The 24391-nt window shown below is 42.0% G+C and overlaps 2 protein-coding genes across 5 annotated transcripts; one reads left to right on the forward strand and one right to left on the reverse strand.

The window, feature by feature from the left end:
- Window positions 1-141: 141 nt before the first annotated feature.
- On the reverse strand, window positions 142-4390 carry DYNLT2 (dynein light chain Tctex-type 2). Its single transcript, XM_053382451.1, has 4 exons — window positions 4167-4390; window positions 3098-3307; window positions 2254-2412; window positions 142-352 (listed from the first exon to the last, which is right to left on the reverse strand). The coding sequence occupies exons 1-4, from the start codon at window positions 4245-4247 to the stop codon at window positions 242-244; spliced, it is 561 nt and encodes a 186-aa protein (XP_053238426.1). The 5' UTR covers window positions 4248-4390; the 3' UTR covers window positions 142-241.
- Window positions 4391-4481: 91 nt separating this feature from the next.
- Window positions 4482-23709, forward strand: ERMARD (ER membrane associated RNA degradation). 4 transcript variants are annotated; one of them, XM_053382447.1, is made up of 18 exons: window positions 4482-4590; window positions 5827-5995; window positions 6999-7138; window positions 7853-7954; window positions 10773-10862; window positions 11590-11687; window positions 12072-12208; window positions 13026-13140; window positions 14674-14776; window positions 15597-15626; window positions 16249-16317; window positions 17129-17299; window positions 18907-18990; window positions 19633-19712; window positions 20709-20837; window positions 21611-21820; window positions 22607-22720; window positions 23212-23709. In XM_053382447.1, exons 2-18 carry the CDS (start codon window positions 5827-5829, stop codon window positions 23372-23374), a joined length of 2004 nt encoding a protein of 667 aa, XP_053238422.1. In that variant the 5' UTR covers window positions 4482-4590; the 3' UTR covers window positions 23375-23709. The 4 variants fall into 4 exon arrangements, with proteins under 4 accessions (XP_053238422.1, XP_053238423.1, XP_053238424.1 ...); XM_053382448.1 differs by lacking the exon at window positions 15597-15626; XM_053382449.1 differs by lacking the exons at window positions 4482-4590; window positions 6999-7138 and having other exon boundaries at window positions 5865-5995.
- The last annotated feature ends 682 nt before the right edge of the window (window positions 23710-24391 follow it).

The following is a 24391-nucleotide window of genomic DNA, read 5'->3' on the forward strand; positions in this document are numbered from 1 at the left end:
AACCCTGAGTAAGTGCCTGGAACCCCTGGAAAGTTGTACTACTCAAGAGATTGGGGTGACATGCAACAATACTATTAGTATCCAGGTTGTTGTAACACCCTCCTGTGAATTAAAGTCACTCAAACAGCATGTCTGGGGGGCGGGGGAATAACCAATATGACATTTATTTGAGCAAAATATAGCATATGATTGTATAGAGCCACAGGAGTGTTCTCTTATTAAAGTGGTTGTTTGTGATAGGTCACTCATAATAGCAAGCAATGATCAGAGCTATTATAACAAAATCCTCAGTTTCATGTTGAGCTTGAACCCAGGTGTCCCTTGCAACATCCCAGACCCATCTGCTGGCAATCTAGAGTGGGGAAAAGAGAAAACAACTGACCAATTAGCTCAACAAAAAATTTGAAAACAAATACCTTTCTTATAGCAGGAGATCTTGCACAAAGGATCAACTCCTTTACTGACTTTTTTAAAAAAACAAAATGATCTGTGAATTACAAGCACCACCATTTCAGAAGGGATCTTCAATAATTTCACCTGCAGATAGGCATTAATATGCATTTCCAAAATCAAGCTAAAGTAGCTTTAATAGCCCAAACAATCTTAAATTCTGATCACAGATTCATGGAATTATTTTGCAACATGCACTCAAAATACACGAATCTCTTGGTTTCCATATACAATCATTTGCCCTAATGGGCCTTACATTAACTGGAAGAATTGATCCAATGTGCACCTCTGGCTCATAGCTTCTGCTGTAACAAATTAGATAAAGGAAAGGGCACATATCGCACAGTTACTTTAGGGTAATTTAGAAAAACGCAGGGGAAAGGCACACTGATATAAGTTTATGGAAAGAGTAACAGTACAGAGAGTGGATGTGGGTCACAGCCACACCATGCATTTAGATCATATCACTTCCCCCAAAGAATCCTGGGAACTGTGGTTTATCTCTGCAGGAAACCATGTGTATGGTGTGGATGTGACCATGCAGATGTTTTCATCCAGCAACGTGGAAGTATTTTTCCATATAGCATGTAATGAATGGCATTTATTTCTAGAATCGCTACAAGATGTGGGGATGGCTTAAAAATATATACAATACAAATTCCTGGGGGCTACTAATGAGCAAGCAGCAGAGACTGGCCCCCATCTGAATGCAAACTCCCAGATACATCTAGCTAGCTCCTATTGGAAACTAGATGGGCTTTACTAATCTAGTAAAGTAATATTTCTATATAACTAGAGCATATCAACAGGTGATCTGTTTTAAATGTTTTAGGTGGGTTTTTTATGTGTATGTGATGCAAACCACCTTGATTCTTTTGGTGAAATGGTGGCAATTTTATAAAAACATGTATTTTTATTAAAAAAAAAAACCCACTTATTTTTATTGTTTATTTCTTTACAAACCACACATTCATATAGAATATTACAAGGTGGCCTGCAAACCAAAAACCACAGTATTTCAATATAAATGCCAAGCACATCAGTAAGAGCTGGTTGGCAACGAGCCTTGGGTTTGAAAGGCCTGTCTGAATTAGACAATTTTTAGAAGACATCTACAAGCAAGCAAAAATGACTCCTGCCGAACCTCTATTGGCAAGAGCCCCACAAGGCAGAGCCTGCTGCACGAAAGGCTGAGCGCCTGGTAAAAGCCATCGGGGCATTGGGGGGGGGGAGGAACACCAAAGGTGATCAGAATAGTAAAGGTAAAGGGACCCCTGACCATTAGCTCCAGTCGTGCCCGACTCTGGGGTTGCGGCACTCATCTCGCTTTATTGGCCGAGGGAGCCGGCGTACAGCTTCCGGGTCATGTGGCCAGCATGAGTAAGCCACTTCTGGCGAACCAGAGCAGCACACGGAAACGCCGTTTACCTTCCCGCCGGAGCAGTACCTATTTATCTACTTGCTCTTTGACATGCTTTCGAACTGCTAGGTGGACAGGAGCAGGGACCGAGCAACGGGAGCTCACCCCGTCGCGGGGATTCGAACCGCCAACCTTCTGATCGGCAAGTCCTAGGCTCTGTGGTTTAACCCACAGCGCCACCCGTGTCCATGGGGGGGGGGAGGAACACCAAAGGTGATCAGAATACCTGAGCAATTAAGTGGGGAGCATAAGGAGACAGGTGGTCCTGATGAGCTCTCGTCTGAGATGCACTATTTGACACAGCTACGGTGCAGAGCAATGAAGGATTTCTTAAGCAGTTAGGTTTTGGGAGGGGGTTGTAACAAGTGTATTTCTTTACTCACATTTACTGACTGACCAGTCTTTTCCACAAGAAATACTTGGACCACATACTTGTAACGGTCATAGTTCAAATCCTTGACAGCTGCTAATAAATCTTCTGTGAGGTTTATACATATCGTGGAGCCATTCTGACCAGCATATTTAAAATCTTGAAGTTTGCTCTATTGAGAATTAAACACAGAGTTGCTGGTATTCATATAATAAACATCTCTGTTGAAATTTTACACTCACTTTAACAAATATATATAACGATAGTTCTCCTGCTAATGAATTTTACAATTTTTGTAATATTCATAAGTGAACACTCACACCCTAAATCTTGTACGTTTTTGCAAACACAGTATTCAAATATTTTGTTTAGCTCAGTCAGTGAAACTACCTTAAGCAAAGTGTTCTTCCTAGAAGGTGTACTTCAGATTTTTATGCACAAAGACTTTTATTTTAAATGGAAAAGTCCACTACCTCCTCCTGCACCCTTCCAGGTATTAAGATTAACAGAAGGAACTCTCTTGGTAGTTCCACAGCCCTCAGAAGTTCTGGTGGTGGTGGCCCAGAAGAGGGCATTTTGTAACCTGCCCTGGTTTTCAAATTCATGTACATATTCTCTTTGAGTACAAAAGTTGTACATAAACCAAGACAATTTGAATTGTTCCTTAAAATCAAAATGCATCATATTAACATATAATAAAAAAACTGAGACAGATACCTTTACTATAGCAAACAATAGTCTGTTATAAACCATTTTGCATGGTCAAATAAATTTTGAGGCATTGAGCAACTGCTAGTAGTGAGTTTGTATAAAGTTTAGAAGCAGAACTAGTGCGCCATAACAAATCTTAACTCTACCTTTAAGATCTCTTCAGCTTTCTTCCTTATTACGTGAGCCTCACATTTTCTATAGGGTTCCATTCTGTATGTGTTCGCATATTTTGGTCTTGCAAAACTAGCCTTGAACGCCAAGAGCTCATTTCTTGTCATATCTGTAATAGACTCATCATCCGGGTCCAAACCTGGAATCTCATGGCTTGAAGCTCTGTGTCTCCCAATCTGTGAAGGCTGGAATACCCCCATAATTAATTTAGGAATCACATTATCACACTTTTAGGCTTCAAAATAATAATAATAAAGTTATAAGCATTATCAAATAATAAGGCAAGGTAACAAAATTGTCCATTTGGCATTCACTGACAACTCTTAACTTCTTAGCGAAAGTTTATCTTCATATTTATCCACAGTTTCCAACACTGAAATCAAAGGGTAGCTTTGTTTGTAGCAGGCAGAGGTAGACTCAGGCTGCATACACACCCAGACCCTCCAAGTGTCCCTAATTTGTCAGGGACAGTCGTGTATTGACAGAAGCCATTTCAGTTTCTGATTTGATCCCAGAATGACCCGCTTTTCCTTGTTGGTTTTTAGTCGTTTAGTCGTGTCTGACTCTTCGTGACCCCATGGACCAGAACACGCCAGGCACTCCTGTCTTCCACTGCCTCCCGCAGTTTGGTCAAACCCATCAGAGAAATGTTGGAGGGTATGGAGTTATCCAACCCCCGAGCCATCTAAAGGCAACCGTGTATAGGGAAGCTGCACAACGTTGCATGGAAGACAGAACCTGTGGCGTCTCAATACTGCTAGCTAGCATCTCACTAGCTCCACAATAAACACGTGTTAGCGTGTGGGTCGATCAGGACTCAAATCACCACTTAGCCATGAAGCTCACTGGGTGATCTCAGGGCTTAGAGGAGAACTATGTACGAAAAGTGAGATCAATCGATGAATCAATGCAATCAATAAATATGGCAGTAGGGAAAGTGCAGGGAAAGCTCATTGTGCAGAGCAGGGGAGAACGTTCTGCCCGGGAAGGCTCAACCAATCAAGTGCATGCGTAATTTGGACAGCCGCGCTCCCCGCCGCTTACCCGACTCAGTTCACTATGCTTCCTCGACGCCCCCGAGTGGTGAGAAGGGGTACTACTCAGCCTTTTCCTGTTTTTGTCCATGGCTTTGTCCGTATTCGCTCAGGCAAAACGGGGCGGGGCGAAGGGCGGCAGCCGCTCACAAGCTCTCCGACCAAACCGCCTGATAGGACGAGCGTTGCTCGAAGGGTTTCCCTTTCCTCGGTGACGTCACCAACCGCGACAGAAGCGACCGGGAGCTAAGGAATGGAGGTAAGTGTGTAGAGCTAGAAAGTGAAGAGTCGTACCCTCCGTCCGGGAAGAGAGCACAAGGGCGGGAGGGCGGATATTTAACTCGCGTTCCCCTTGCTGCAACCTGTAGCGCTCAACCTGAGGGGCGAGGGTGTATATGGCTGCCTCTGCCTGCAGAGTTGCTTTCTTCTGACAGGTGTGGAGATAGTAGCATAGTGGTTGTTCACACATACACCAAGCACAGACTCCTGCAAAGTAGGGGCCATAATACTGGGCTGCACTGCAGGGCTGATGTAAGCCAGGGTTACAAATGCGGCTCACCGCATTTCCAGGGCTGGACTTTTAATGCATGCTCACGTTATGCAAAATGCGTCTGCATCTTGTAAGGTCCAGTCGCGGAGGACTCTGAGGTTGCGGTGTTCATCTCGCTTTACTGGCCGAGGGAGCTGGCGTTTGTCCACAGATAGCTTTCCGGGTCACGTGGCCAGCATGACTAAGCCGCTTCTGGTGAACCAGAGAAGCATGGAAACACTGTTTACCTTCCTGCCGGAGCAGTACCTATTTATCTACTTGTACTTTGACGTGTTTTCGAACTGCTAGGTTGGCAGGAGCAGGGACCGAGCAACGGGAGCGTCACACTGACTGACTGACTGCAGTTCTTAAACTGTCTTAAGCTGACTGCAGTTCTTAATCCAGTCTCTAGTCAAGTTGTGAACAATGGCATAGGGTAAAGAGATCTTGGCTCCATCAACACCGGCTGCTGCGTACACAGACAGAAATGAATTGGAACAGCCGGTGGGAAGAGCTGTAAAACAAACCAGGGAGAATGGCAACTCCACTGTGCTCTAAGGTGGTCATATGAATACACAGTTGGTACAGTCAAACCTCAGTTGTCAAACGTAATCCGTTCTGGAAGCCTGTTTGGCTTCCGAAATGTTTGACAACCAAGGCGCAGCTTCTGATTGGCTGCAGGAGCTTCCTGCACTCAAGCGGGAGCCATGTTGGATGTTTGGCTTCCGAAAAATGTTCAAAAACGGGAACACTTCTGGGTTTTTGGCGTTCAGGAGCCGAAACATTCCCAAACAGAGGCATTCAGGAGCTGAGGTTTGACAGTACATAAATGTGGTATAAAGTAGGATAGCCAACCTTTGGCCCGTCATATATTGCTGGACTACAACTCTCATCATCTTTGACTACTTGCCATGCTGGCTGAGGCTGATGGGAGCTGGGATGCAACAATATCAGGAGGACCGCAGATTAGCCACCCCTGAAGGCAGCAATTTTGGCCATGTGCCACATTTTAAAAACATATTTACAATACTGATGTTATACAGTGTGTTGTAGCTGTGCCTTTTGTGGGTCTATTTAAGAGAGTACTACAGTAGTTGTGTTGTTTTATACTATTTTCATTATTTTTCACTTCTCATTTCAGATGCTGCTAGTTGATCCAGTCTCCACTTGTCTTTCCCCTGCGGTGCACTATATGGTTTGTGAAGCTGGATTTGAGATAAAAGCAAACCTTTCTATTAGTAGCATTGTGTCCGACAAAGGCGAGATACACTGGAGAACAATCACAGAACGCATACAGTATGGAGAACCAGGTATGTGTTAAAATGGTGTGTGGATTGGTTAGCTAAGGTTGCAATTCCTAAGTACAGTTTTGTGATGTAGGCCTCATTAGACACAGTGAGACTTACTTTTGAATTAAACATATGCAGAGGATTGCACTGCAAATCCTAGAGCTTGTCTACATGTTTTCAGGCAATCATTTTGAGCTAATTTAATGGAATTAAGGGTTAATATAACCATAGCAAACAAATATGTCCTCCTTTTACACAGGCGCTGTTTTAGAAAGATAATAATAATAATAATAATAATAATAATAATAATAATAATACCTTTATTGTCAAATATATAACCTGTGTACAATGAAATTAACCAAGCCTCCCCCCCCAACACTCAGTCTCATTGCACTCTGTGTGCTTGTCGCACAACACACCAACCCCAAAAGTCAGTTGCACTATATTATTTTCCGTTCAGCAGCCTAACAGCCCACAGATAGAAACTGTTTTTTAGCCTGTTGGTACCACTGATTATACTTCTATATCTCTTGCTCAAGGGTAGAAGATTAAAGAGGTCCTGGCTGGGGTGTGAATAATCCCTGATAATTTTTCTCACTCTCCTAAGGCAACGATCCCTTGTGATGTCATCTAGCAGGCTCAGGGGACAGCCCATGATATCATGTGCTGTGTTCACCACCCTCTGTAACGACTTCCTGTCCGTGGCTGTCAAGCCAATGTACCACACTGTGATACAATATGAGAGGACAGTTTCTGTTGTGAATGAGTAGCAGGAGGTCATCAATTGTTGTTTAACATTGTTCTTTCGCAAGACCCTGAGAAAATGGAGTCTCTGTTGGGCCTTCCTAACCACCTGAGTTATATTATTTTTCCAAGAGAGGTCTTCACTAAGGTAAACTCCCAGGAATTTAAAGGAAGAGACTAATTATTCAGGGGAAAACTTTTATTTTGGATGTTCATACTTCATAAGAACATGAGTTTATTGATGCTCTCCTTGACTAGGCACTGCTTTTTTGTTTTTCAGATCAAACTGTGGATTATGTAAAAAGTGTGAGATCTTTAGGACCTTTGTGTGAATCTCTTCACTCACATCTACAATCCCTTACCAGGGAGCAATTTGAAGACCAGTTTGTGATCTGGTTCCAGTGGACAAACTGCTCAGAGGTATGACATAAGAGTCCAGAGGGCTAGATAGAGACCCTTACCTCTCTCTTTCTGTCCCTCTTGTGTGTATGTGCATGGACCAACACAGCTGCCTGTATTTTTGGACTCTCTTTTGTGGTGGTGCTTTGGTGCAGGCTCCCTCAACCTTGGCCCTCCAGATGTTTTTGGCCTACAACTCCCATGATCCCTAGCTAGCAGGACCAGTGGTCAGGGATGATGGGAATTGTAGTCTCAAAACATCTGGAGGGCCAAGGTTGAGGAAGCCTGCTGTAGTGGAACTTAGTAGCTCTCCACATGAGATTTACAGATAATTTATTTAATTTAGATCTTGCCCTCTTTCTCAAAGGGCAGTAAATAACATCTTAAAAACATCTCAATACAAATACAGACTGGGAAAGATCTTGTCTCAAAAGGTCCTTAAAAGAGGAAGGTCTTCAGTAGGTGCCAAAAACTCAGTTGTGTTGGTGCCTGTTTAATTTTCAAGGCGCGGGAACTCCAAAGGGTAGATTAAACTAGGATACAAATAATTTATTCTTTATGGAGTGGGAATACTCTTTCCTTTTGTAATACTTGAAATGGTAATAAAGAAATGCTTGTGAATTTTTGTTATTAACCTAAACTGCATTTGTAAGTTTACATAGCTGTTCTGTTCTCTCGCTTTAAACGTGTTGTGCCACATGACTACCCTTGGTTTTCCTTTCTCCCAAACGGCAGGTATTTCTTGAAACGTTTGACGCTATAAAGAGTCCACATGCTACAGCCATTGCACTGAGCTTAATGAAGCTTACGGCATGTTTGGAACGAGCCTTGGGTGATGTAAGTGCCAAAATCTTCAGCTTTGCCAAGCTTTAGGTTAATGAGGTCTTTTTGCGCTGAAAGAAACATTGTCTCCCTTCTTTTTCTGATAATTTTAAGGTTGCAGGTTGAATATAATTTCCAGGTGGTTTCCACATTTAAGTGTTGTGAGATGCTTGCTTGCAGATGTTTACTGTGACCTTGTTCGCATGTCACTAAACTATAGTTGAACTAAACTGGTTTAAATGTGAACATGTAACCTGCTGGTACACACTGCTGAAATCGCAGATGCTTTGCTCCTCCCTTTCTCCTGCTATTCTGCTGGCAGCTTAGTAATGATACGGCTTAACTTTACATCTTAACTGGGGCTCATGCTTTGTTTCTGCGATAAGCCAAGAACAAACCTTAGCTGCTGGCAGCACAGTAAGAAGCTGCGGTTTTGTGCACATTCACATTTTTAAACCATAGTTTAGTGTAACTGTGGCTTAAAGGGACATGCAAAACAGACCTGTAGAAGTGTCTGCAGAAAGAACCAAGGATGTCACTTGTTGCCTATGTGAGCAGGGGATCCTACCATCTTGGATAAGCAGCAATGTGTCTGCCAGTGGTGCATGCCAATCACACTGTGTCTTCCAGAAGCAGGAGCTAGTGGGGCCTGGGACATTAGCTGTCATGATGAGGAGGAGCAACTGTGAACCCAAGGGGTGGAGGGAAGATGCTGGACCAGCCTCTTTCCCCCATTCCCTCCCTTAGTACTCTGAATAATAGGCTAGGATTGCTACATTGGAAGAAAAGGGATGTGGTTGTTAGAATTCCTGCTCCATGATTGCAGTCATGGGATTTTTGTCTATCACATGACACTATATGTTTTGACTCCACAGAGTGGGAAGTGACGGAGACAGGATGTTTGTGGTACTGTGTTCGGTGAAGTGGGACTATTGTCCTTTGTTCTTTTTCTCATTGCTGTCTGATGCTAGAGAGAGAGGGAGCCATGTTACAGTGCTCCGTGTGTGTTTATATGTAAATAAAGTAGATTAGCCAAAATGCTGAGTTGCCGAGATCTGTTACACATGATGTGCAAACTCTGTGGATCCCTAAGTGTGCCGTTGTCGGTTGGCATCTGTCGCTGTGATGTTCGGGGTGAAGAAAGCTTTTGAAGCTCCCGAACGATTGACCAGAAGGGAGAGAACAAGCCAGTCGGGCATGTGTCTCTGCCAGGGTCCTACTCGAGTGTATGCTGAGCTCCTGACAGTGGTGGGGCAGAGGGAGGAGATGTCTAGCCTCTCATTTCCCTTCCTCCCCACACCCTTTGCTTGCCCGTGTGCAGAGCCTCCATGAATGGTTCCGGAAAGGGCAGCCAAAATGATCAAGGGGGTGGAGCAACTCCCCTATGAGGGAAGGTTTCAGCTTTGGGGACTTACAGCATTAGAACTTGTAGACATCCAATGTTGGGATATTCAGGATGGGCAAAAGATAACACATCTTTACATAATAGTCCAGTAGCACCTTAGAAACCAACCAAGTTAGATCTGGGTATAAGCTTTCGTGTGCATGCACACTTCTTCAGATACCATGCATGCACACAAAAGCTTATACCCAGAACTAACTTAGTTGGTCTCTAAGGTGCTACTGGACTATTTTTTATTTTTTTATTTTGACTGCGTCAGACCAACACGACTACCTATCTGAACCCACATCTTCACCCAGTGAATGGTTGGTCACTTTGAGAACAGGATGCTGGACTATTCTTATTATTAAAAAGTAACTCACTTAAAGGAGCCCTTCTCGTAAGTTTTAAGAGATTAAAATCATCTTGCTTTTCTTTCTATTTTCCTGTGCTAATAGCTGTTTTTTTTTGTTTTGTTCAGAAACATTCCTAAGTTTCGGTTCAGTCCTTTTTCTTCATAGTGCCCTGTAAGCAAAAGCTCCTATTGCTAATTTTATGTCATACTCTCAGATTGATGGGATGCTTTTATTTTGTGCCGTATTGTTAAACTCATTCACTGGTAGTCAAGGTCTGGGCATGTGTGTGAAAGAGTGTTCAAAAAAGAGAGACTTTTGGTTGCTTATGGAAAATCCCTGCATACTTCATCAAGAATTTCATTTTGATCGACTTGTCAGCAAGACATGGAAAACTAAAACCTGGGATCCCTGGTTTGTAGATTTTGTTTTTAATGATTCTACTGGGTAACTAAGTAGCATGTCTGTGGAATATCCTCAGCCAAGTACTGTTTAATGGACCTTTGTCTTTATGTATGATGATGTATTATTGCTCCTTATCCAGTCCTGCTCTACACTACTTGTGGACTGGGCAAAGCCACTGAGCATCAGAATTGCATTTTTACTAATGAACAAGTTCCACCAGTTTCAGTGGGACTAGTAAATCTGTTTAGGATTGCATTACATGTCCCCTCCCCGCTTTTCCATTACTTGTCCCTTTGTCAAGAACATCAGTCGTACGTTCTTAATCCATTGATGTTCAGTAATCTTGGACTGGTGCTAGAGATGCTTGGGTAGGATTCACATCTTCTTTCCTGACAGATAAAATCAAGGTTTACATAGGTTCCCTTTGTCCTTTCTCTGACCAAGTCAGGCCCTTGGTCCATCTAGTTCAGTATTGTCTGTGTTGACTGGCGATGGCTCTCCAGGATTTTAGACCTGGGATATTTGCAGCCCTGCCTGGAGATGCCAGGGACTGATTGTTTTCCAGAGTTGCCTTAACTTGAGATTATTCTTTTAAACAAAAAAGAGAGAAATGTTTTGCACAATACTTTAAACAAGTAAATTGATTTTGCATGTTTTGAGAAGGCAAAATGTGTTCTCTTGTTTTGATCTCCAGGTGTTCTTATTAATTGGCAAAGACTGTCCTTTTCTCCTACGAGACTTGCTTGTGTCTCAGGAACTTGCCACAGTCTTTGGGCAGTCAGTGGTGAGTGTCTTGCATGTGGTGTTTATATTTATTCACAAGCTTTTAATTTTTGTCCATTTAATACTCTCAGTGTCATTGCTGCTTAAATTACTATGGAATGCGAGAGCTCCAGACCTTTTGACGGGTATTGTTTCTAGGAGCCTGTGAAACTCTTCTTTTCTACTACTTTGTGCCCAGTGAAGAGGTTTTAGAGGGCAGGAGCTGTGGGTGTGCTGAAACCCAACATCAGCACCTGACATTTGCTAGGGCCTGCCAGGGCTGATGCCTTGCCGTTTCCCCCACCCACCGGCCTCCACTTCAACAGTGGAGTGGCCCAAATGCAATGAGTTGCAAGCCCAGCTTGTCACAGCAACACTGAGCAAGTAGCAATGGTTACGCAGCGGCGGTAATGCTATGATGGGCCAGAATCCGGCTCATTACAGCCCTGTTACTGCCATATAAGTCCTTAGGTGAGAGGGAGACTGGTGGTTGCCCCATGCCTTTGTGCTCAGGTGGGAACAAATGCAAATTGGAGGCTGCAGTAGTACCACCACTTGGAGGCCAAAGTGACAGCATCTGTTTGTCTCATTCAGCTCTCTGGGGGCGGCTTGCACACCAGCAATAGCCTGTCCAAGGTCCTTAAAAATCTGGAGCTGTTTGTATGTCCAGAGCAGCCCCTCTCCTCCAATCCATGACACTGATGTTATGTCAAAGTTTGAATCCGTTTCCTATATTTTGTTAAAATTAGATGGATGTTTTCAGAGTGTTCGTTGGATCTCCGGATGGTCTCAATCTTCGTAATATTCTGTGGCATGGATTTGCATCACCCCAGGAAATTCCTGTGAAGTAAGGCTGCAAGTTATTTATTTGTGGATGGGATTTTTTGTGGGGTGAGTTGTTTCTTTCTTACTGGTCATAGCAGGAACACAGTTGCACCACTGGAAGAATGCTGGATGAGTCCGCTGTCCTGCAGAGGATTAGGCTGCTCATATCCCACTGAAGATACAAAGCACTTGAACTGAGAGCAGGATTGCAGCCTTACTCTTTAAGTTTCCCACACACTATTGCTTGGGAGATGTTTTAACAGTGTGTTTCTAGATCAGCCTTCGCCCACCTGTGTGCTGTCTGGGGCTAAGGGAAGTTGTAGTCCATCAACATCTGGAGGGGCACCAGGTTGGCAAAGCCTGTTCTGGACGTTTCTAATTTTATTGTATATCATAATTTGCCTAGATATTCCTCTATGCTGCTTTGTTTAACGGCACGATTGGGACAACTGCTAAAGACTTACCTCCAGCAAACTCAGTCTACTTTAGTTCATCGACCTTACGTATCTTTCAGCAACTTGAAAGAGCTGCACGTTTTTCCAGGTGAGCATGTTTGTTGCAGCTCACCATTTGTAAAGGTTTACTCGGATGTATTATGCTTCTTGAACATTTTCTGTTTTGCCCAGATCCAGAGACTTCAGTCTTTGTGGAAAAGCAGGTTTATGGGTGCAAGTTGTGTACTGGGTGTTAAGAAATCTGTTGTAAGGAAAATGCCAGTGTGTGCCTGACACAGTCCTGTCCAGCTTTAAGAAAACCTCAGACATTTAAAAACCATGCTGTTCTAACAAGCATTTTTAAGATCTAGTGACCATTTAAGCTTGGGAACCATCTAAGCCTACAGATGGATGAATCTGTCTATTTCAGTTCCTCTCAATTTTTCATTATTCCATTCTTAAGTTCAGTTCTCCATTTTAGTTTCAGTTTGCAAAGGGTTTTTTTTAAAAAAAAAAATCAGCAGCATTTCAGTGCACTTTCCTCCTAGTATATACATTTGTAAAGGCAGACTCCACTAATAGGCTTTTTTGTAGGTTATTTTCACTAATATATATGCATCATTAATGCAGCGGTAAGGTGCCACTTCTCGTTTCTTTGCTATGGGCCTCACTGAGCAGCAACATTAGAGCTCACCATTTAACTCTGAAATGTTTCTACATATTTAACTGAAGAGCTGTTGGGCTACAGATCTTCCTCTGGTGGTTGGGGTCTAGGAAGAAATGGTTTGTCTCTGTTTCTTCTTTTTTCAGTCTTAAATTCACTTCAGCAAATTTCCTCTTCATCCAAGGTCAAATTTAACACGTCTTGTTACTCCCATCCAAGGTGACAAAGTTTTATACCCCAAGTTCTTTTCTGTTGCTTGTAGATCTTAATCATGAATTGTTGTCCTTGGCTGATGAATTAGTAATCAAATCAAATATTGTATTAAGAACCATGTTGCCTTTTTGGATTACTGCACTATCGTCATTTAGACAATGCAGGTAAGAAGTGTAGCATTTTTTCCTAGTCTTCTTTTTTGAAATATCTATAAAACCAGTTAAAGCACAGATTTATTCAGGGCTTTTTTCTGGGGGGATGCAGGGGTACGCATACCCCTAAACATTTTGTGAATCTAAGTTTGGCTTCATTGAGGGGCAGTAGAGTACCCCTAAACATTGTTTTTTTATAGGAAAAAAAGCACTGGATTTATTTATATTAGGATCCTGGACACCATCTGTTCAATTTGCAGCCTTGCTTGCCTGTTTGTCATTGGTTGCCACATTCAAGTAGCCCAAGCAATGAAATGTGATATGTAAGAGCTATGACTACCCTACTATGGGAACATAGGAATCTTCTTACTACTGAGTCAGAAGATTGGGCCATCTAGCTTTCTAATGTCTACACTGCCCTGAAGCAGCTCTCAAGGGTTTCCAATGGAGAGCCCTTCTCAGCACTACCTAGAGATGTCGGAGGACAGTCTCGAACCTCCTACCTGCGAAGCAAATGCTATACCACTGAGCTTCAGTGCTATCATGAAAGCAGCTCTTGCTTTCCACAAAGAGGTCACACAGGGTTCTGCACCATCAAGGTCTCATTTGAAATACTTTGATGTAAAAATGCTCCCTTGATATTTAAGTCCAGAGTGCCCAGGGACAGAGCGCAGAGTCAAAGAGTTTCCCCATTTCCTCAAGCAGCCGCTTGGATGCCCCAGGCTCAGAGCTGGATTTAGGTTTGATGAGGCCCTAAGTTACTGAAGTTAATGGGGCCCTTTATATGTCAACAACAAAGTGTCACTGTTTTTTGTGTTGAATGTATGCTGTATGGTAATTTATGGACCTAATAGGTATCTAAAGCCATTTGCACGTGTTGCCATGCAACCAGTCCATGCAGAATGTAGGCATCCTATATATAGAAATGAGCAAACCTGTGATATTTTAGGGAGCAGGCTAGCAGGCAGGGCCCATTACTTACATCATAGGAGCCTACACAACACAAAATACTTTTGCTGTATGTAGTTTTTATTTTATTTTATTTGTTTTTTATCTTATATTTTGGAAATGTACATCCAGTGTTTTTTTCCTTTAATTTTTTTTTGGGGGGGGGGGCAAGAGAGTGGGGCCCTAAGTTATAGCTTGTTTAGTTTATACGTAAATCCGGCACTGCCCAGGCTTCTATGCTTCTCTGAAACCAAAGGCTATAGCAGGGGTTCCCAGTCTTTGGGGGCTGATGAACACATTTGGAATTTTGTCAAGTCTTAAGGTGGTCTCACTAAACGTTTGCTATGGGAAAATGTGCCCCCCAAAGACTGGGAACCCTCATAAAATAGCTGTAGAAATGAGTAAACACTGCTGTTCACTCACTCACTCCCCATCCCTGCGATTGCATACTGCTTCCACTCCTTGTGCCTTTATTTCAAATATCTGAGACAACAATATCCAGCCTGAATGAGGCTTGTTAGGTTCATATGTTTCAGTTTTTCATGAAAGAAGAGAAATGTGTAGTGGAAATCAATCTTGCTGTAATATTTCTTTCAGGTATGCGGACTGTGTTATACTGTTACTACCTCAGCTGGAGAGTGGACTTAGGTTGCTTTTCACAAAAGTTAATAAATGTCCTAGCAGACTAATGACGGCTGAGGTAATTTTTTTTCTTTTTCTTTTCTTTTCTTTTCTTAAAAAAAAAACATTTAATTTTCAGATTTTAAAATTTACAAACAATTGTCACACAACCAAAACAAAAAGAGAATTCCATAAATTCCCAAGGACTTCCCTCCTCACCTTTGTGGGTCCTTATGTTAACTTTTTTCTTCCTGCATCTTCTCTATTAATTCAATTCTATTAAATCTCATTTACAACCATAGTCCAACGTTAAACTACAAGTGTCATTCCAGTCCTACTAATAATTTTAATTGTTTACAACGATGGCTGAGGTAATTCCCCCCCCCCCTTGTTGGTCACTTCTAAAAAAAACACCTCTAGTCACATTTACCTAGAATCTGTTATTAACTGGTACCACATAATGGTCCAGTTTGAATGTACAGTTCCCAGCTTGATAAACCGTAGTTTGGTAGCCAGGAATGAATGATGAGATCACATTCCCTGCCTATTCCCTTCCTCAGTACATGGAGTCTGGTTAGCTTGAACCACAGTTTCCTCTTAATAGAGGGTAAAAATCAGCTGAGCGCTGGGATAGTGAGCAATTTTATTTTGATTTGTTCATTATTTAGAGTCTTGTGGAAATTGTCTTGGAGGGGAACTGGGGTCTCCCAGCAACTCTCATCACCCTTAACAAACTACAGCTCCCAGAATTCTTTGGGCGAAGCTACAACTGTTTAAAGTGGTATCATAGCACTTTAAATTGTTGTGTGAATGTGGCCAGAGTATGACTTAATTTAAATCAACCTGTGTTTTCCCTCCAGAAATTAAACAGTTGTAACATTTTTATTTTCTCTTTCTAGTCATCTTCTCTTTATACCACTTTCGATGAGGTAGGTTGACCATGTGGTTCATTGGAGTACGTGACATGATACTAGGGTCGCGGGTGGCACTGTGGTCTAAACCACTGAGCCTCTTGGGCTTGCCAGTCAGAAGGTTGGTGGTTCGAATCCCCACGATGGGGTGAGCTCCCATTGCTCTGTCCCAGCTCCTGCCAACCTAGCAGTTCGAAAGCATGCCAGTACAAGTAGATAAATAGGTACTGCTGTGGCAGGAAGGTAAACAGTGTTTCCGTGCGCTCTGACATTTGTCATGGTCTTCTGTGTGCCAGAAGCAGTTTAGTCCTGCTGGCCACATGACCCAGAAAGCTGTCTGGACAAACGCTGGCTCCCTCGGCCTGAAAGCGAGATGAGCGCCGCAACCCCATAGTCACGTTTGACTGAACAACTGTCCAGGAGTCCTATACCTTTTACCTTTTGACATGATACTATAGTCGGTTGGTTGAAGTAGTAAGATTTTTTTAGAAAATGACATGCTAATTATAAAAAAAAATTTTTTCAAAATGCAGGATGCCTTATCAAGATGTCTTAGTTATAAAGCTTTATATTAATAAAACAGTCTGGCAGTCTTCAGTGTTTGGGTTATTTGACATTTGTATCTATTTTTTATATCTAGATGCTAGCAAAACAGTTGTATAATGAAGAAGCCAATCAGCTTCCTTTAGTTCTTGGTGAATCAGCAATGGTAAGATGATGGATTTTGGCTTATTGAATTAAAAATAAAAAGCCCATAGCCTTCTAGGGCTCATTTATTGAGTAATAAGTGCCAGTAGAGCTTACTTCTGAGTTGACATTGCATAGGACTGCACTTGTGGGTATTTTGTAATAAGGCAACTCACACTTCCAACACGGCTGGGCTATCTTGGGTGAGCACAATGTTAATTTTTATAACGTTAATTCATTATTATGTTAATTCATGCAGCGCTAAGGTATAAGTAACTCTTTCAATACTGTAGGACTCATGTACCTAAACTTACATTCTCTATGAAGCAAGCAGTTCAGTGCTGAATATTTGCAGCATGGATAGAATTAAAAGATCATTAGAATGCTTTAGTATGGAAAAACGTTAAATGGTGATAATGAAGTCAGCAATGCTGACAGGGATGTCACCTTTGCTGGTTTTGAAACTCTTCAACAGGGATTTTGTATGTTGCATCCTAATAGTGAAAGGGATTAATGTTGTATAAGAGACTATTTTCCATTTGCAGATCTGCACACAAGTTGGCATGTGCTCTGGCAGCTCTAAGCAATTGAACAATGAGAAATAATGACTTCTCAAATGAGCAGATTTTCATAATCATCTATATCAGAAACTTAACTTCCAGTAGCATTTTGCTCTTGTAGATGGGAAGCAAACAAATGTTTGCTCTGGTTTTATTTCCACCCTCTCTGGATTGGATCTAGAAACACTTTTCTACATATCAAAGGCACCTTGCCTGCATAGAAGGGCCTTTTCTTTTCTTTTTACATTTCACATACTTGTCTTGTTTTTGTAGGAATTTCTTTGGGATTTCTTGAACCACCAAGAAGGCCCACGTGTTAGAGATCATCTGAGCCATGGAGAGAGCAGCTTGAATGTCTTCCCGAGAGAAATAGCCAATTCGATTCTTGCATTTTCTATTACCCTCCTGTGCAGATTTTCCAAAGGTGACATAGCTGCAGTCAAGGTAGGGGCCTGTTTTGGTGCAGCAAGACCTATTTATGTTAAACCGATGCTTCCTTATACCCAAAATCCAGAAAGATCTGGATTTGAAGACTATCTTATCCCTCTATCATATGACTTACAGGCATTTCTTTTATGGGCAGAGTGAACAGGATCCAAAGTGCCATGCATGGTTCCACTTTTTACAACTCGTCTGTCATGTTCCCTAAAAAGTTACCTCAGAAGGTCTGGAGACCCTCCTGAGTAGAATCTGATTTTGTATTAGGAGCTACTTCCAGAAGAGAAACTCGGCAATCCCTCTGTGTCTCTAAACCAGGCTTCCTCAAACTCGGCCCTCCAGATGTTTTGAGACTACAGTTCCCATCATCCCTGACCACTGGTCCTGCTAGCTAAGAATGATGGGAGTTGTAGGCCAAAAGCATCTGGAGGGCCGAGGTTGAGGAAGCCTTCCCTAAAGAAATGCCTTGGGATACATGCATGGGCCTCTTTGGATTGTGGCCAGTGAGCTACAGCTGTAGTATAGACCAACCTTCTCGAACCTGGTGCCATCCACATATTTTGGTCTACAGCTGCTACCATTCGAGGCCAGTGGCCTGATGGGAACTGTAGTCCAAAAAATCTGGAGGGCAGCAAATTGAGGAAGACCGTACTGTAGATATCTTACATTATGTAAGCTATCTTAACATTGGAAAGATAGGAGCCATCCCTGTTCTGCTGTCCTAATATTTCTGTCAAATGGTTTTTATTTCTTTTATTCTTTAGCATGCAGGGTTTTTCAGTTTGCTCTTCATCCATTCATTCTGGCTTATGTTACTAGATCTGTAAATACTGAAACAGATCTACGATCAAAATGGGCCTGGGATATGGGATCTTTAACCCTTTTCACTCATGCTGCCCCTCCCCAAGATATTAGCCCTTCCGCAGCGAAAACAAAGGATGATTTAGATTGGGGGAAATGGAGGGAAAGGGTTAACTATTCCCAACAGCCTTGGTCTCCCCAAAATCTGAACCCACCCATGCCTACTTGAAAAGTTATTTCAAAAGCAAACAAGGGAGATCCAGTCACAGATGCATTATGCCCATTTTTGTTCCAAACATGGTTGATCCACAGGAAGGAGTAGTTTCATGTTGGAAACCGCTCATCCGCATGTGTAGGTTTCATCAGAATCCAGGGCAGTGCATAGTAGTTGATACCTTTATTTTCTTATATATTTTTGTATATAAAGCATCCTAGGTTGGATCCAGACTTGCTCCCTCTGACAGGAAAGGCTCCTGTATCCATGGAGAGAACTGGGATCTAGCAAAGGCTTCTCACTGGAGGAAGAGGAGCCGTTTTCATTGATTCTTGACACTGCCTTCCATGCTTTTCAGGGGTACAGGGGTCTGCAGGCGAAAGGAGGAATCAACAAAGGTCACTTCTCACCCCTCATTTCCTCCAGCAAAAGGAGAACTCCAGTGAGCACAAGTCTGGATCCAACTTCATCCAATACCTTAACATTGTTAAGTACAGTACAGTTAGCTTCAGTGGAATTGATTGCAGTACTATCTACAGAAAATAATTCAAAATATATTTACATTTTAACCATGAATTTTAATTTATTTTCAAACCAGGAACACTCATTCCTAAAGCCACTTATGAGCTGTGCAGATTGCTATTGTTCCCAGTTTCATCCAATAGCCCAACTTAAGAAGCAGGTATATTGCCTTTATCATCATCTTTGTCGTTCAGTAGTGAGTTTATCTCTCTTGAGCTTTTAAATAGACTGAAAAATAGCCATTGGTCACATCCACGCCATACAATTAAAGCACATTGCTTCCCCCAGTCCTGGGGACTGGAGCTCTGTGATGGGTAAAGTACAGTTCCAGACTTTGGGGGGGAAGATGCACTTTCAACCGTCCTGTCAAAGTTAGTAGGAGACTCAAACGTGCATACAGAAGAGGTTTGTGTGCTAAATCACTGTTTGACAACACCAAAAGAGCCCAGTTGAAAGTTAGAGGCTGTCAGAGAAGTTTAATCAGGAATGGATTCATAGCACATGTGACTTCAGGTTAGTAAGGTCTGCTAAAAAGTCAATGACAAATAAAAGCGTTGGGCTGAATCCTAAGAACCAAAGCTCTCAGAATGAGGCCTTCTGATCTCTTCATACTGTATGCCTCAACATTACCTAAAAAGCCAGTTCTGAAGATCAGGGGACCTTTTGTGGACATGTGGGATATGGGGGGGGGCAGGAGCAATGAAAAATGTAGCCTTCCCTTTGGGCTAATAGGCCTGCAAATTTCATCTACTTCTGTCGGAAGGGAGGGGAATTGTTTATTGATCTCTTTTTCACTTTCTAGGTACTGAAGTGCATAAAAAGCATTCATTCATGGTCTGTTCTTCCTATAATGCCCGAAGAGCAAGTTCAAGAAATTGGAGGGTAATGCCTGTTTCTCCTGTTCCTATTTGTGGTTAGAGGTGTATGTGGGGTGTCAGATGAGAAATTTCTCAGTCTACGCTTTCTTGCAAACCCTTCTTCCTATTTACATAATTCTAGACTGCTGTACGAGACGCGGGTGGCGCTGTAGGTTAAACCACAGAGCCTAGGACTTGCCGATCAGAAGGTTGGCGGTTCGAAGCCCCGCAATGGGGTGAGCTCCCATTGCTCAGTCCCTGCTCCTGCCAACCTAGCAGTTCGAAAGCACGTCAAAGTGCAAGTAGATAAATAGGTACCGCTCCGGCGGGAAGATAAATGGCATTTCCATGTGCTGCTGTGGTTCGCCAGAAGCAGCTTAGTCATGCTGGCCACATGACCCGGAAGCTGTACGCCGGCTCCCTTGGCCAGTAAAGCGAGATGAGCGCCGCAACCCCAGAGTCGGTCACGACTGGACCTAATGGTCAGGGGTCCCTTTACCTTTACCTTTAGACTGCTGTACAAGAATTAAAATGTGGAGGTAACTGATGAGCAAGACATTTGGTTAGTTTGAATATGTGTATGTGTTTAGGTTGTGTGTCCTATCTTATCTTGAGAGCTCATGGCAGGTCACTGTGAAAGCAAGTGATTGTATCAACAGACAATGCATCCAAACATTTAGAACCTTTGGGGCTCCCAACCTGTCATGCTGAAAGAGACCCCCGTCTGGGAAATGTTGAGTGAGTTAAAGCAGCAAGACTGTGTAACCTTTTTTAAAAACAAAACAAAAAATCAGGCCACCACCTCAGTCAGCATCACAGTCTAGGATTTCATCATCTTAGAATTGGGGAGATAACCAAGGATAACACACCCAAGAATATATTGGTTGATTTGAGGTCACGCAAAAATAGAATTACTATTTATTCGATAGCTCTTTTTGTTCTAAGTAATATATATTTGAAGAGCTCTCAAATAAGATTCTGAGAGTGGTCATTAATATCTTGGTTTTCTTTTGTTTTTAAGGTCAGGAAAAGATACTGATGATGTTCCTTGTATGTTTGCGACTACCGATATTTTATCTCAACTACAACCCTACTTGTCTCACAGTATCAGATTTCTAGGTGATCCTGTGGAGGAGGTTATAACTGAGAAGTAAGTTCTGTAACACCTTCACTGCTTTTTGTCAAATCTGAAAGTACACCGTAGTCCTATGACTTACCTTTTTGGTGATGCATTTTGTCAGCTCTGGAGTTCCATGTCTATTAAATATAGGGACTGCCTCATGAGATAAGTTTGAGCCATAATGCCCATGTTCAGATGCTCTGTTCTCCAGTCCTTCAGGCACATGCTTTGTCCTTTCCTGCACATGCCTCAGATGCAGAGCTTACAAGAACTCTTCTTGGTGTGTCAGGGTTTGCCATAGCAACTGGACCAGCAAACTGGCTTTAATGATCCCTCCAAACAAAGATTGTAAACTATGGTTTGGCTACATTCATATATGACAATAAACCACAGTTTAGCATTACAAGAATAAGCCCAGCATCGTGAGCTTGCCTGCTCCCCCTTCCTTCTCCTCTTCCACAGCATAGCCACAAGGAGGGGATTGGAAGCTCCCATGTTCCTTTTAGATTAGCCACAGTTTAGCATGTCCTTCAAGTCCCAACATTCTATCTGATTATATAGATGGAATAGATCATGCAGGTGGAATTAGCTGGCATCGATGGCAAACAGTACCCATTTATTATAAAAGAGGCAAATGTGATTATTTCTTCAAATTTCTTTAATTTGGAAGAAACAATCGGTTTGCCTCTTTTTATAGCCCATGGATGTAGTTTGCACTAGAATTAGCTTGCATTTATGGCAATCAGGCTGAACAATCAGGCAGCTAAAAGAGCACTGAAGAAATGGTATATTTTTTGATTTAGGTTATTGGCTGATCTTTGCAGCAAGCATGTTCATGTCCTCTTCTGCCCACGATCTGTCCTGGAGATTGTCGTGGTGCTTCGTCAGATAAGCAACCAGTGCCACCAAGTGTCATGTCAAGTCATTTCCACTTGTGAGACCAGGTACAAGCAGTGGACAAACAAATCTCTGAGATCACGCCAGAGGCACAACTATCTGCGCATGAGAAGGAGGTGGGTTTTTTCCTTCACTTTTGAAGGAATGGGAGTGAACATGTAATTGAAAATGTTTTGAAAATAAACAATTTGTTAAACAGATCTCAAGTATTACAAGAGAGAGAGAAATAGACAGAATGAGTGCGTATAATATTCTAGATCTGTATTCATATACACATGTGCATATATATATATCACAAAGACTACATCCAGACTTGCTTAATCCTGCTGAAAATGAAAGTAGGACTTGATTTTGATGGGGCCTAAATGCAACTGATGTAGTCTAGAATCTTATACAATACATGTAAAACAGAGATAAGCTAATAAATGAAGCTTGTGTTCTGCGAGAATTCTCTGTGTTTCTGACTGATGCTGAAAGTATCTCCAGGGTAGATAGGCAGGCACAAATGTTCAGGATAAGAGGGCAAGCTTGGTGAAAGTAGCTAAAGGGATACAAGGAGGCAGAGATCTGAGGGGAGAGAAAGAGAGATTGTCAGTTAGCAAACAGCAGAAAATCTCTCCTGGCTGAGTGCCTTGATCCAGGTGTTGCAGACTAACATAACCTTCACTTAATCCATTTAACCTATTTGACATTAACATCCAGCACCACATAAAAAGTATAACTTATATGCTTGTGACTGCTTGTCATTTTTTACTTTATGCTCTTAAAATTTGTACGCTGCTTGGAGACTCCTCATGGGGCAATGAATTAAAAACAGCAAGAAGAGCAGTATAGCAGTATGTTTTCTTGTTGGCTAGATTGTTCCTAAGGCTTTTGTTTTCAAATATTTCTTCTTCTTCTAGTATTAAATTTCTATCTCCAGTCTTGCAACTAATTTTAATCTTGATTACGCTGGAACTAATCCATGTCCATACTGCTGGTGAACAGAATGCTCCTGGATATCAACATTACCTAAAGTGAGTACATTCTAGCTTTAGTCAAGTAATAGACAAAGCTCCTTTGAACCACTGATTATTATCTGACTGTTTCCAACTAGTGATTTGTAATCCTTGACATTCCTTAATCAGCTGCAATATGAGGAATGAGCTGGCAGCACTCTCCACTACACCTCTCAGCATTCTGGTGCAGGAAGAAGGTGGTACCACCAATATCTCAGCACTGCACCTCTTAGTTGTTGTTCAGGCTTCCAAAAGGACCTGGAATAAAGATGTTGTTTTAAATGTGTGACTGCATTTAACATGACTGGGTGTTTCCTCCCCGCCTTTACAAATTGCAGCCACTGGAAGGGGGCAGTGTGGTTCAGAATTGTCTTTCTGCAACTGCAAAAGCGATGCAATGATGGCTTTTCCAGGGAAAGCATCTGTTTGGCAACATATTTTAATGTCTGATGGTTTTTGGAAAAGGCTTTCTTTTTTGGTGTCACAATTGTATTTCCTCTTCCACACAGGTTTCTAAAGGTGATCTTGAAGTACACTGAGAATCTGGTGACTTACACAAGCCCGGAAAAAAATAAATGGGAAGAAGCGACAGAGCTTACGCAGAACGCTTTGCTAAAAATCAGAACTGTCTTAGGGAAGCAGCAGTTGCTTGTGCAGTTGGCTAATTCCTAATGAATGTAATGCCTCATTAGACCTTTACACCTTTAAGTTTAATGGACATGTCTGACCAGTTTCTACACCTGTCCCGAGTTCACATTGCCCAAAGTTAACAATCAGCAACAGTCTGCAGGAGGTGTCTTTTTCCCATTAGGATGAATAATCACATTTTGTGGACCTGTTAACCGAGCCAGAACTGGGAATCAACCTGACCCCTCCTTTTTCACAAGGTACTGTTCATTTGCTCTGCAATGTATTTTATAATAACTTGAATGTATTCTGCCAACTCAGAGGAGTGTAAGACACATTTTTAAAATTCTCTTAATAAACTCGCTTGATTTTGTTTTTTATCTTGCCTTTGGAGTGGGTGAGTTGAGAGAAACGAAGTACCATCAGAAGGCAAACATGACATATGCTGTCCCTCTTTGCTTTCTCCACTGTTTGATTAGTATATAAAAATTGATTTTGTATTTTTAAAATTCAATATTAGTTTAATTCCTGTTGACCAAAGGAAAGGTTCACTCTTCTACAGCATCTGTTGACAGCTAGCCTTGTAAATCCTGCTTTGTCATATATCTTGCCTATTAAGGTACAGCTGCAATTAACAGGAATAAGCACAAGGTGGCAATGTTGCATAACTTAAATAACACCGCAGTTTTTCACCTTTGCATCTGATCCTGCCCAAATGGTGACAAATTCTTCTTCACATTCTATAGACCTTCCTCACAGGAATGTTTCCCACCCCCTTGCAAATTTAAAATGGAATACCACTATGTTCAATTTCTTTTGTTTTCTTGTACTGAAATAAATCAAGTCATGTTTCTCTCTCAAACATTTTTTACTTTCCCCCGCCAGAAATTTATGTTCTACAATATTCTCTCAACTTAAACTACCTTACAAGGTCGCTTGGTGAATAAAATGGGGAGGGGGTGAAGAACTATGTTCACCACCGTGGGCAATTTAGAGGAAAGCTGAAATAGAAATAAATAAAATGTGTCAACCTGACTTAGATGATTTGCTAATATTCACTTA

Source organism: Podarcis raffonei, chromosome 3 (genome assembly GCF_027172205.1).
Source record: "Podarcis raffonei isolate rPodRaf1 chromosome 3, rPodRaf1.pri, whole genome shotgun sequence".
NCBI lineage: Eukaryota > Metazoa > Chordata > Lepidosauria > Squamata > Lacertidae > Podarcis > Podarcis raffonei.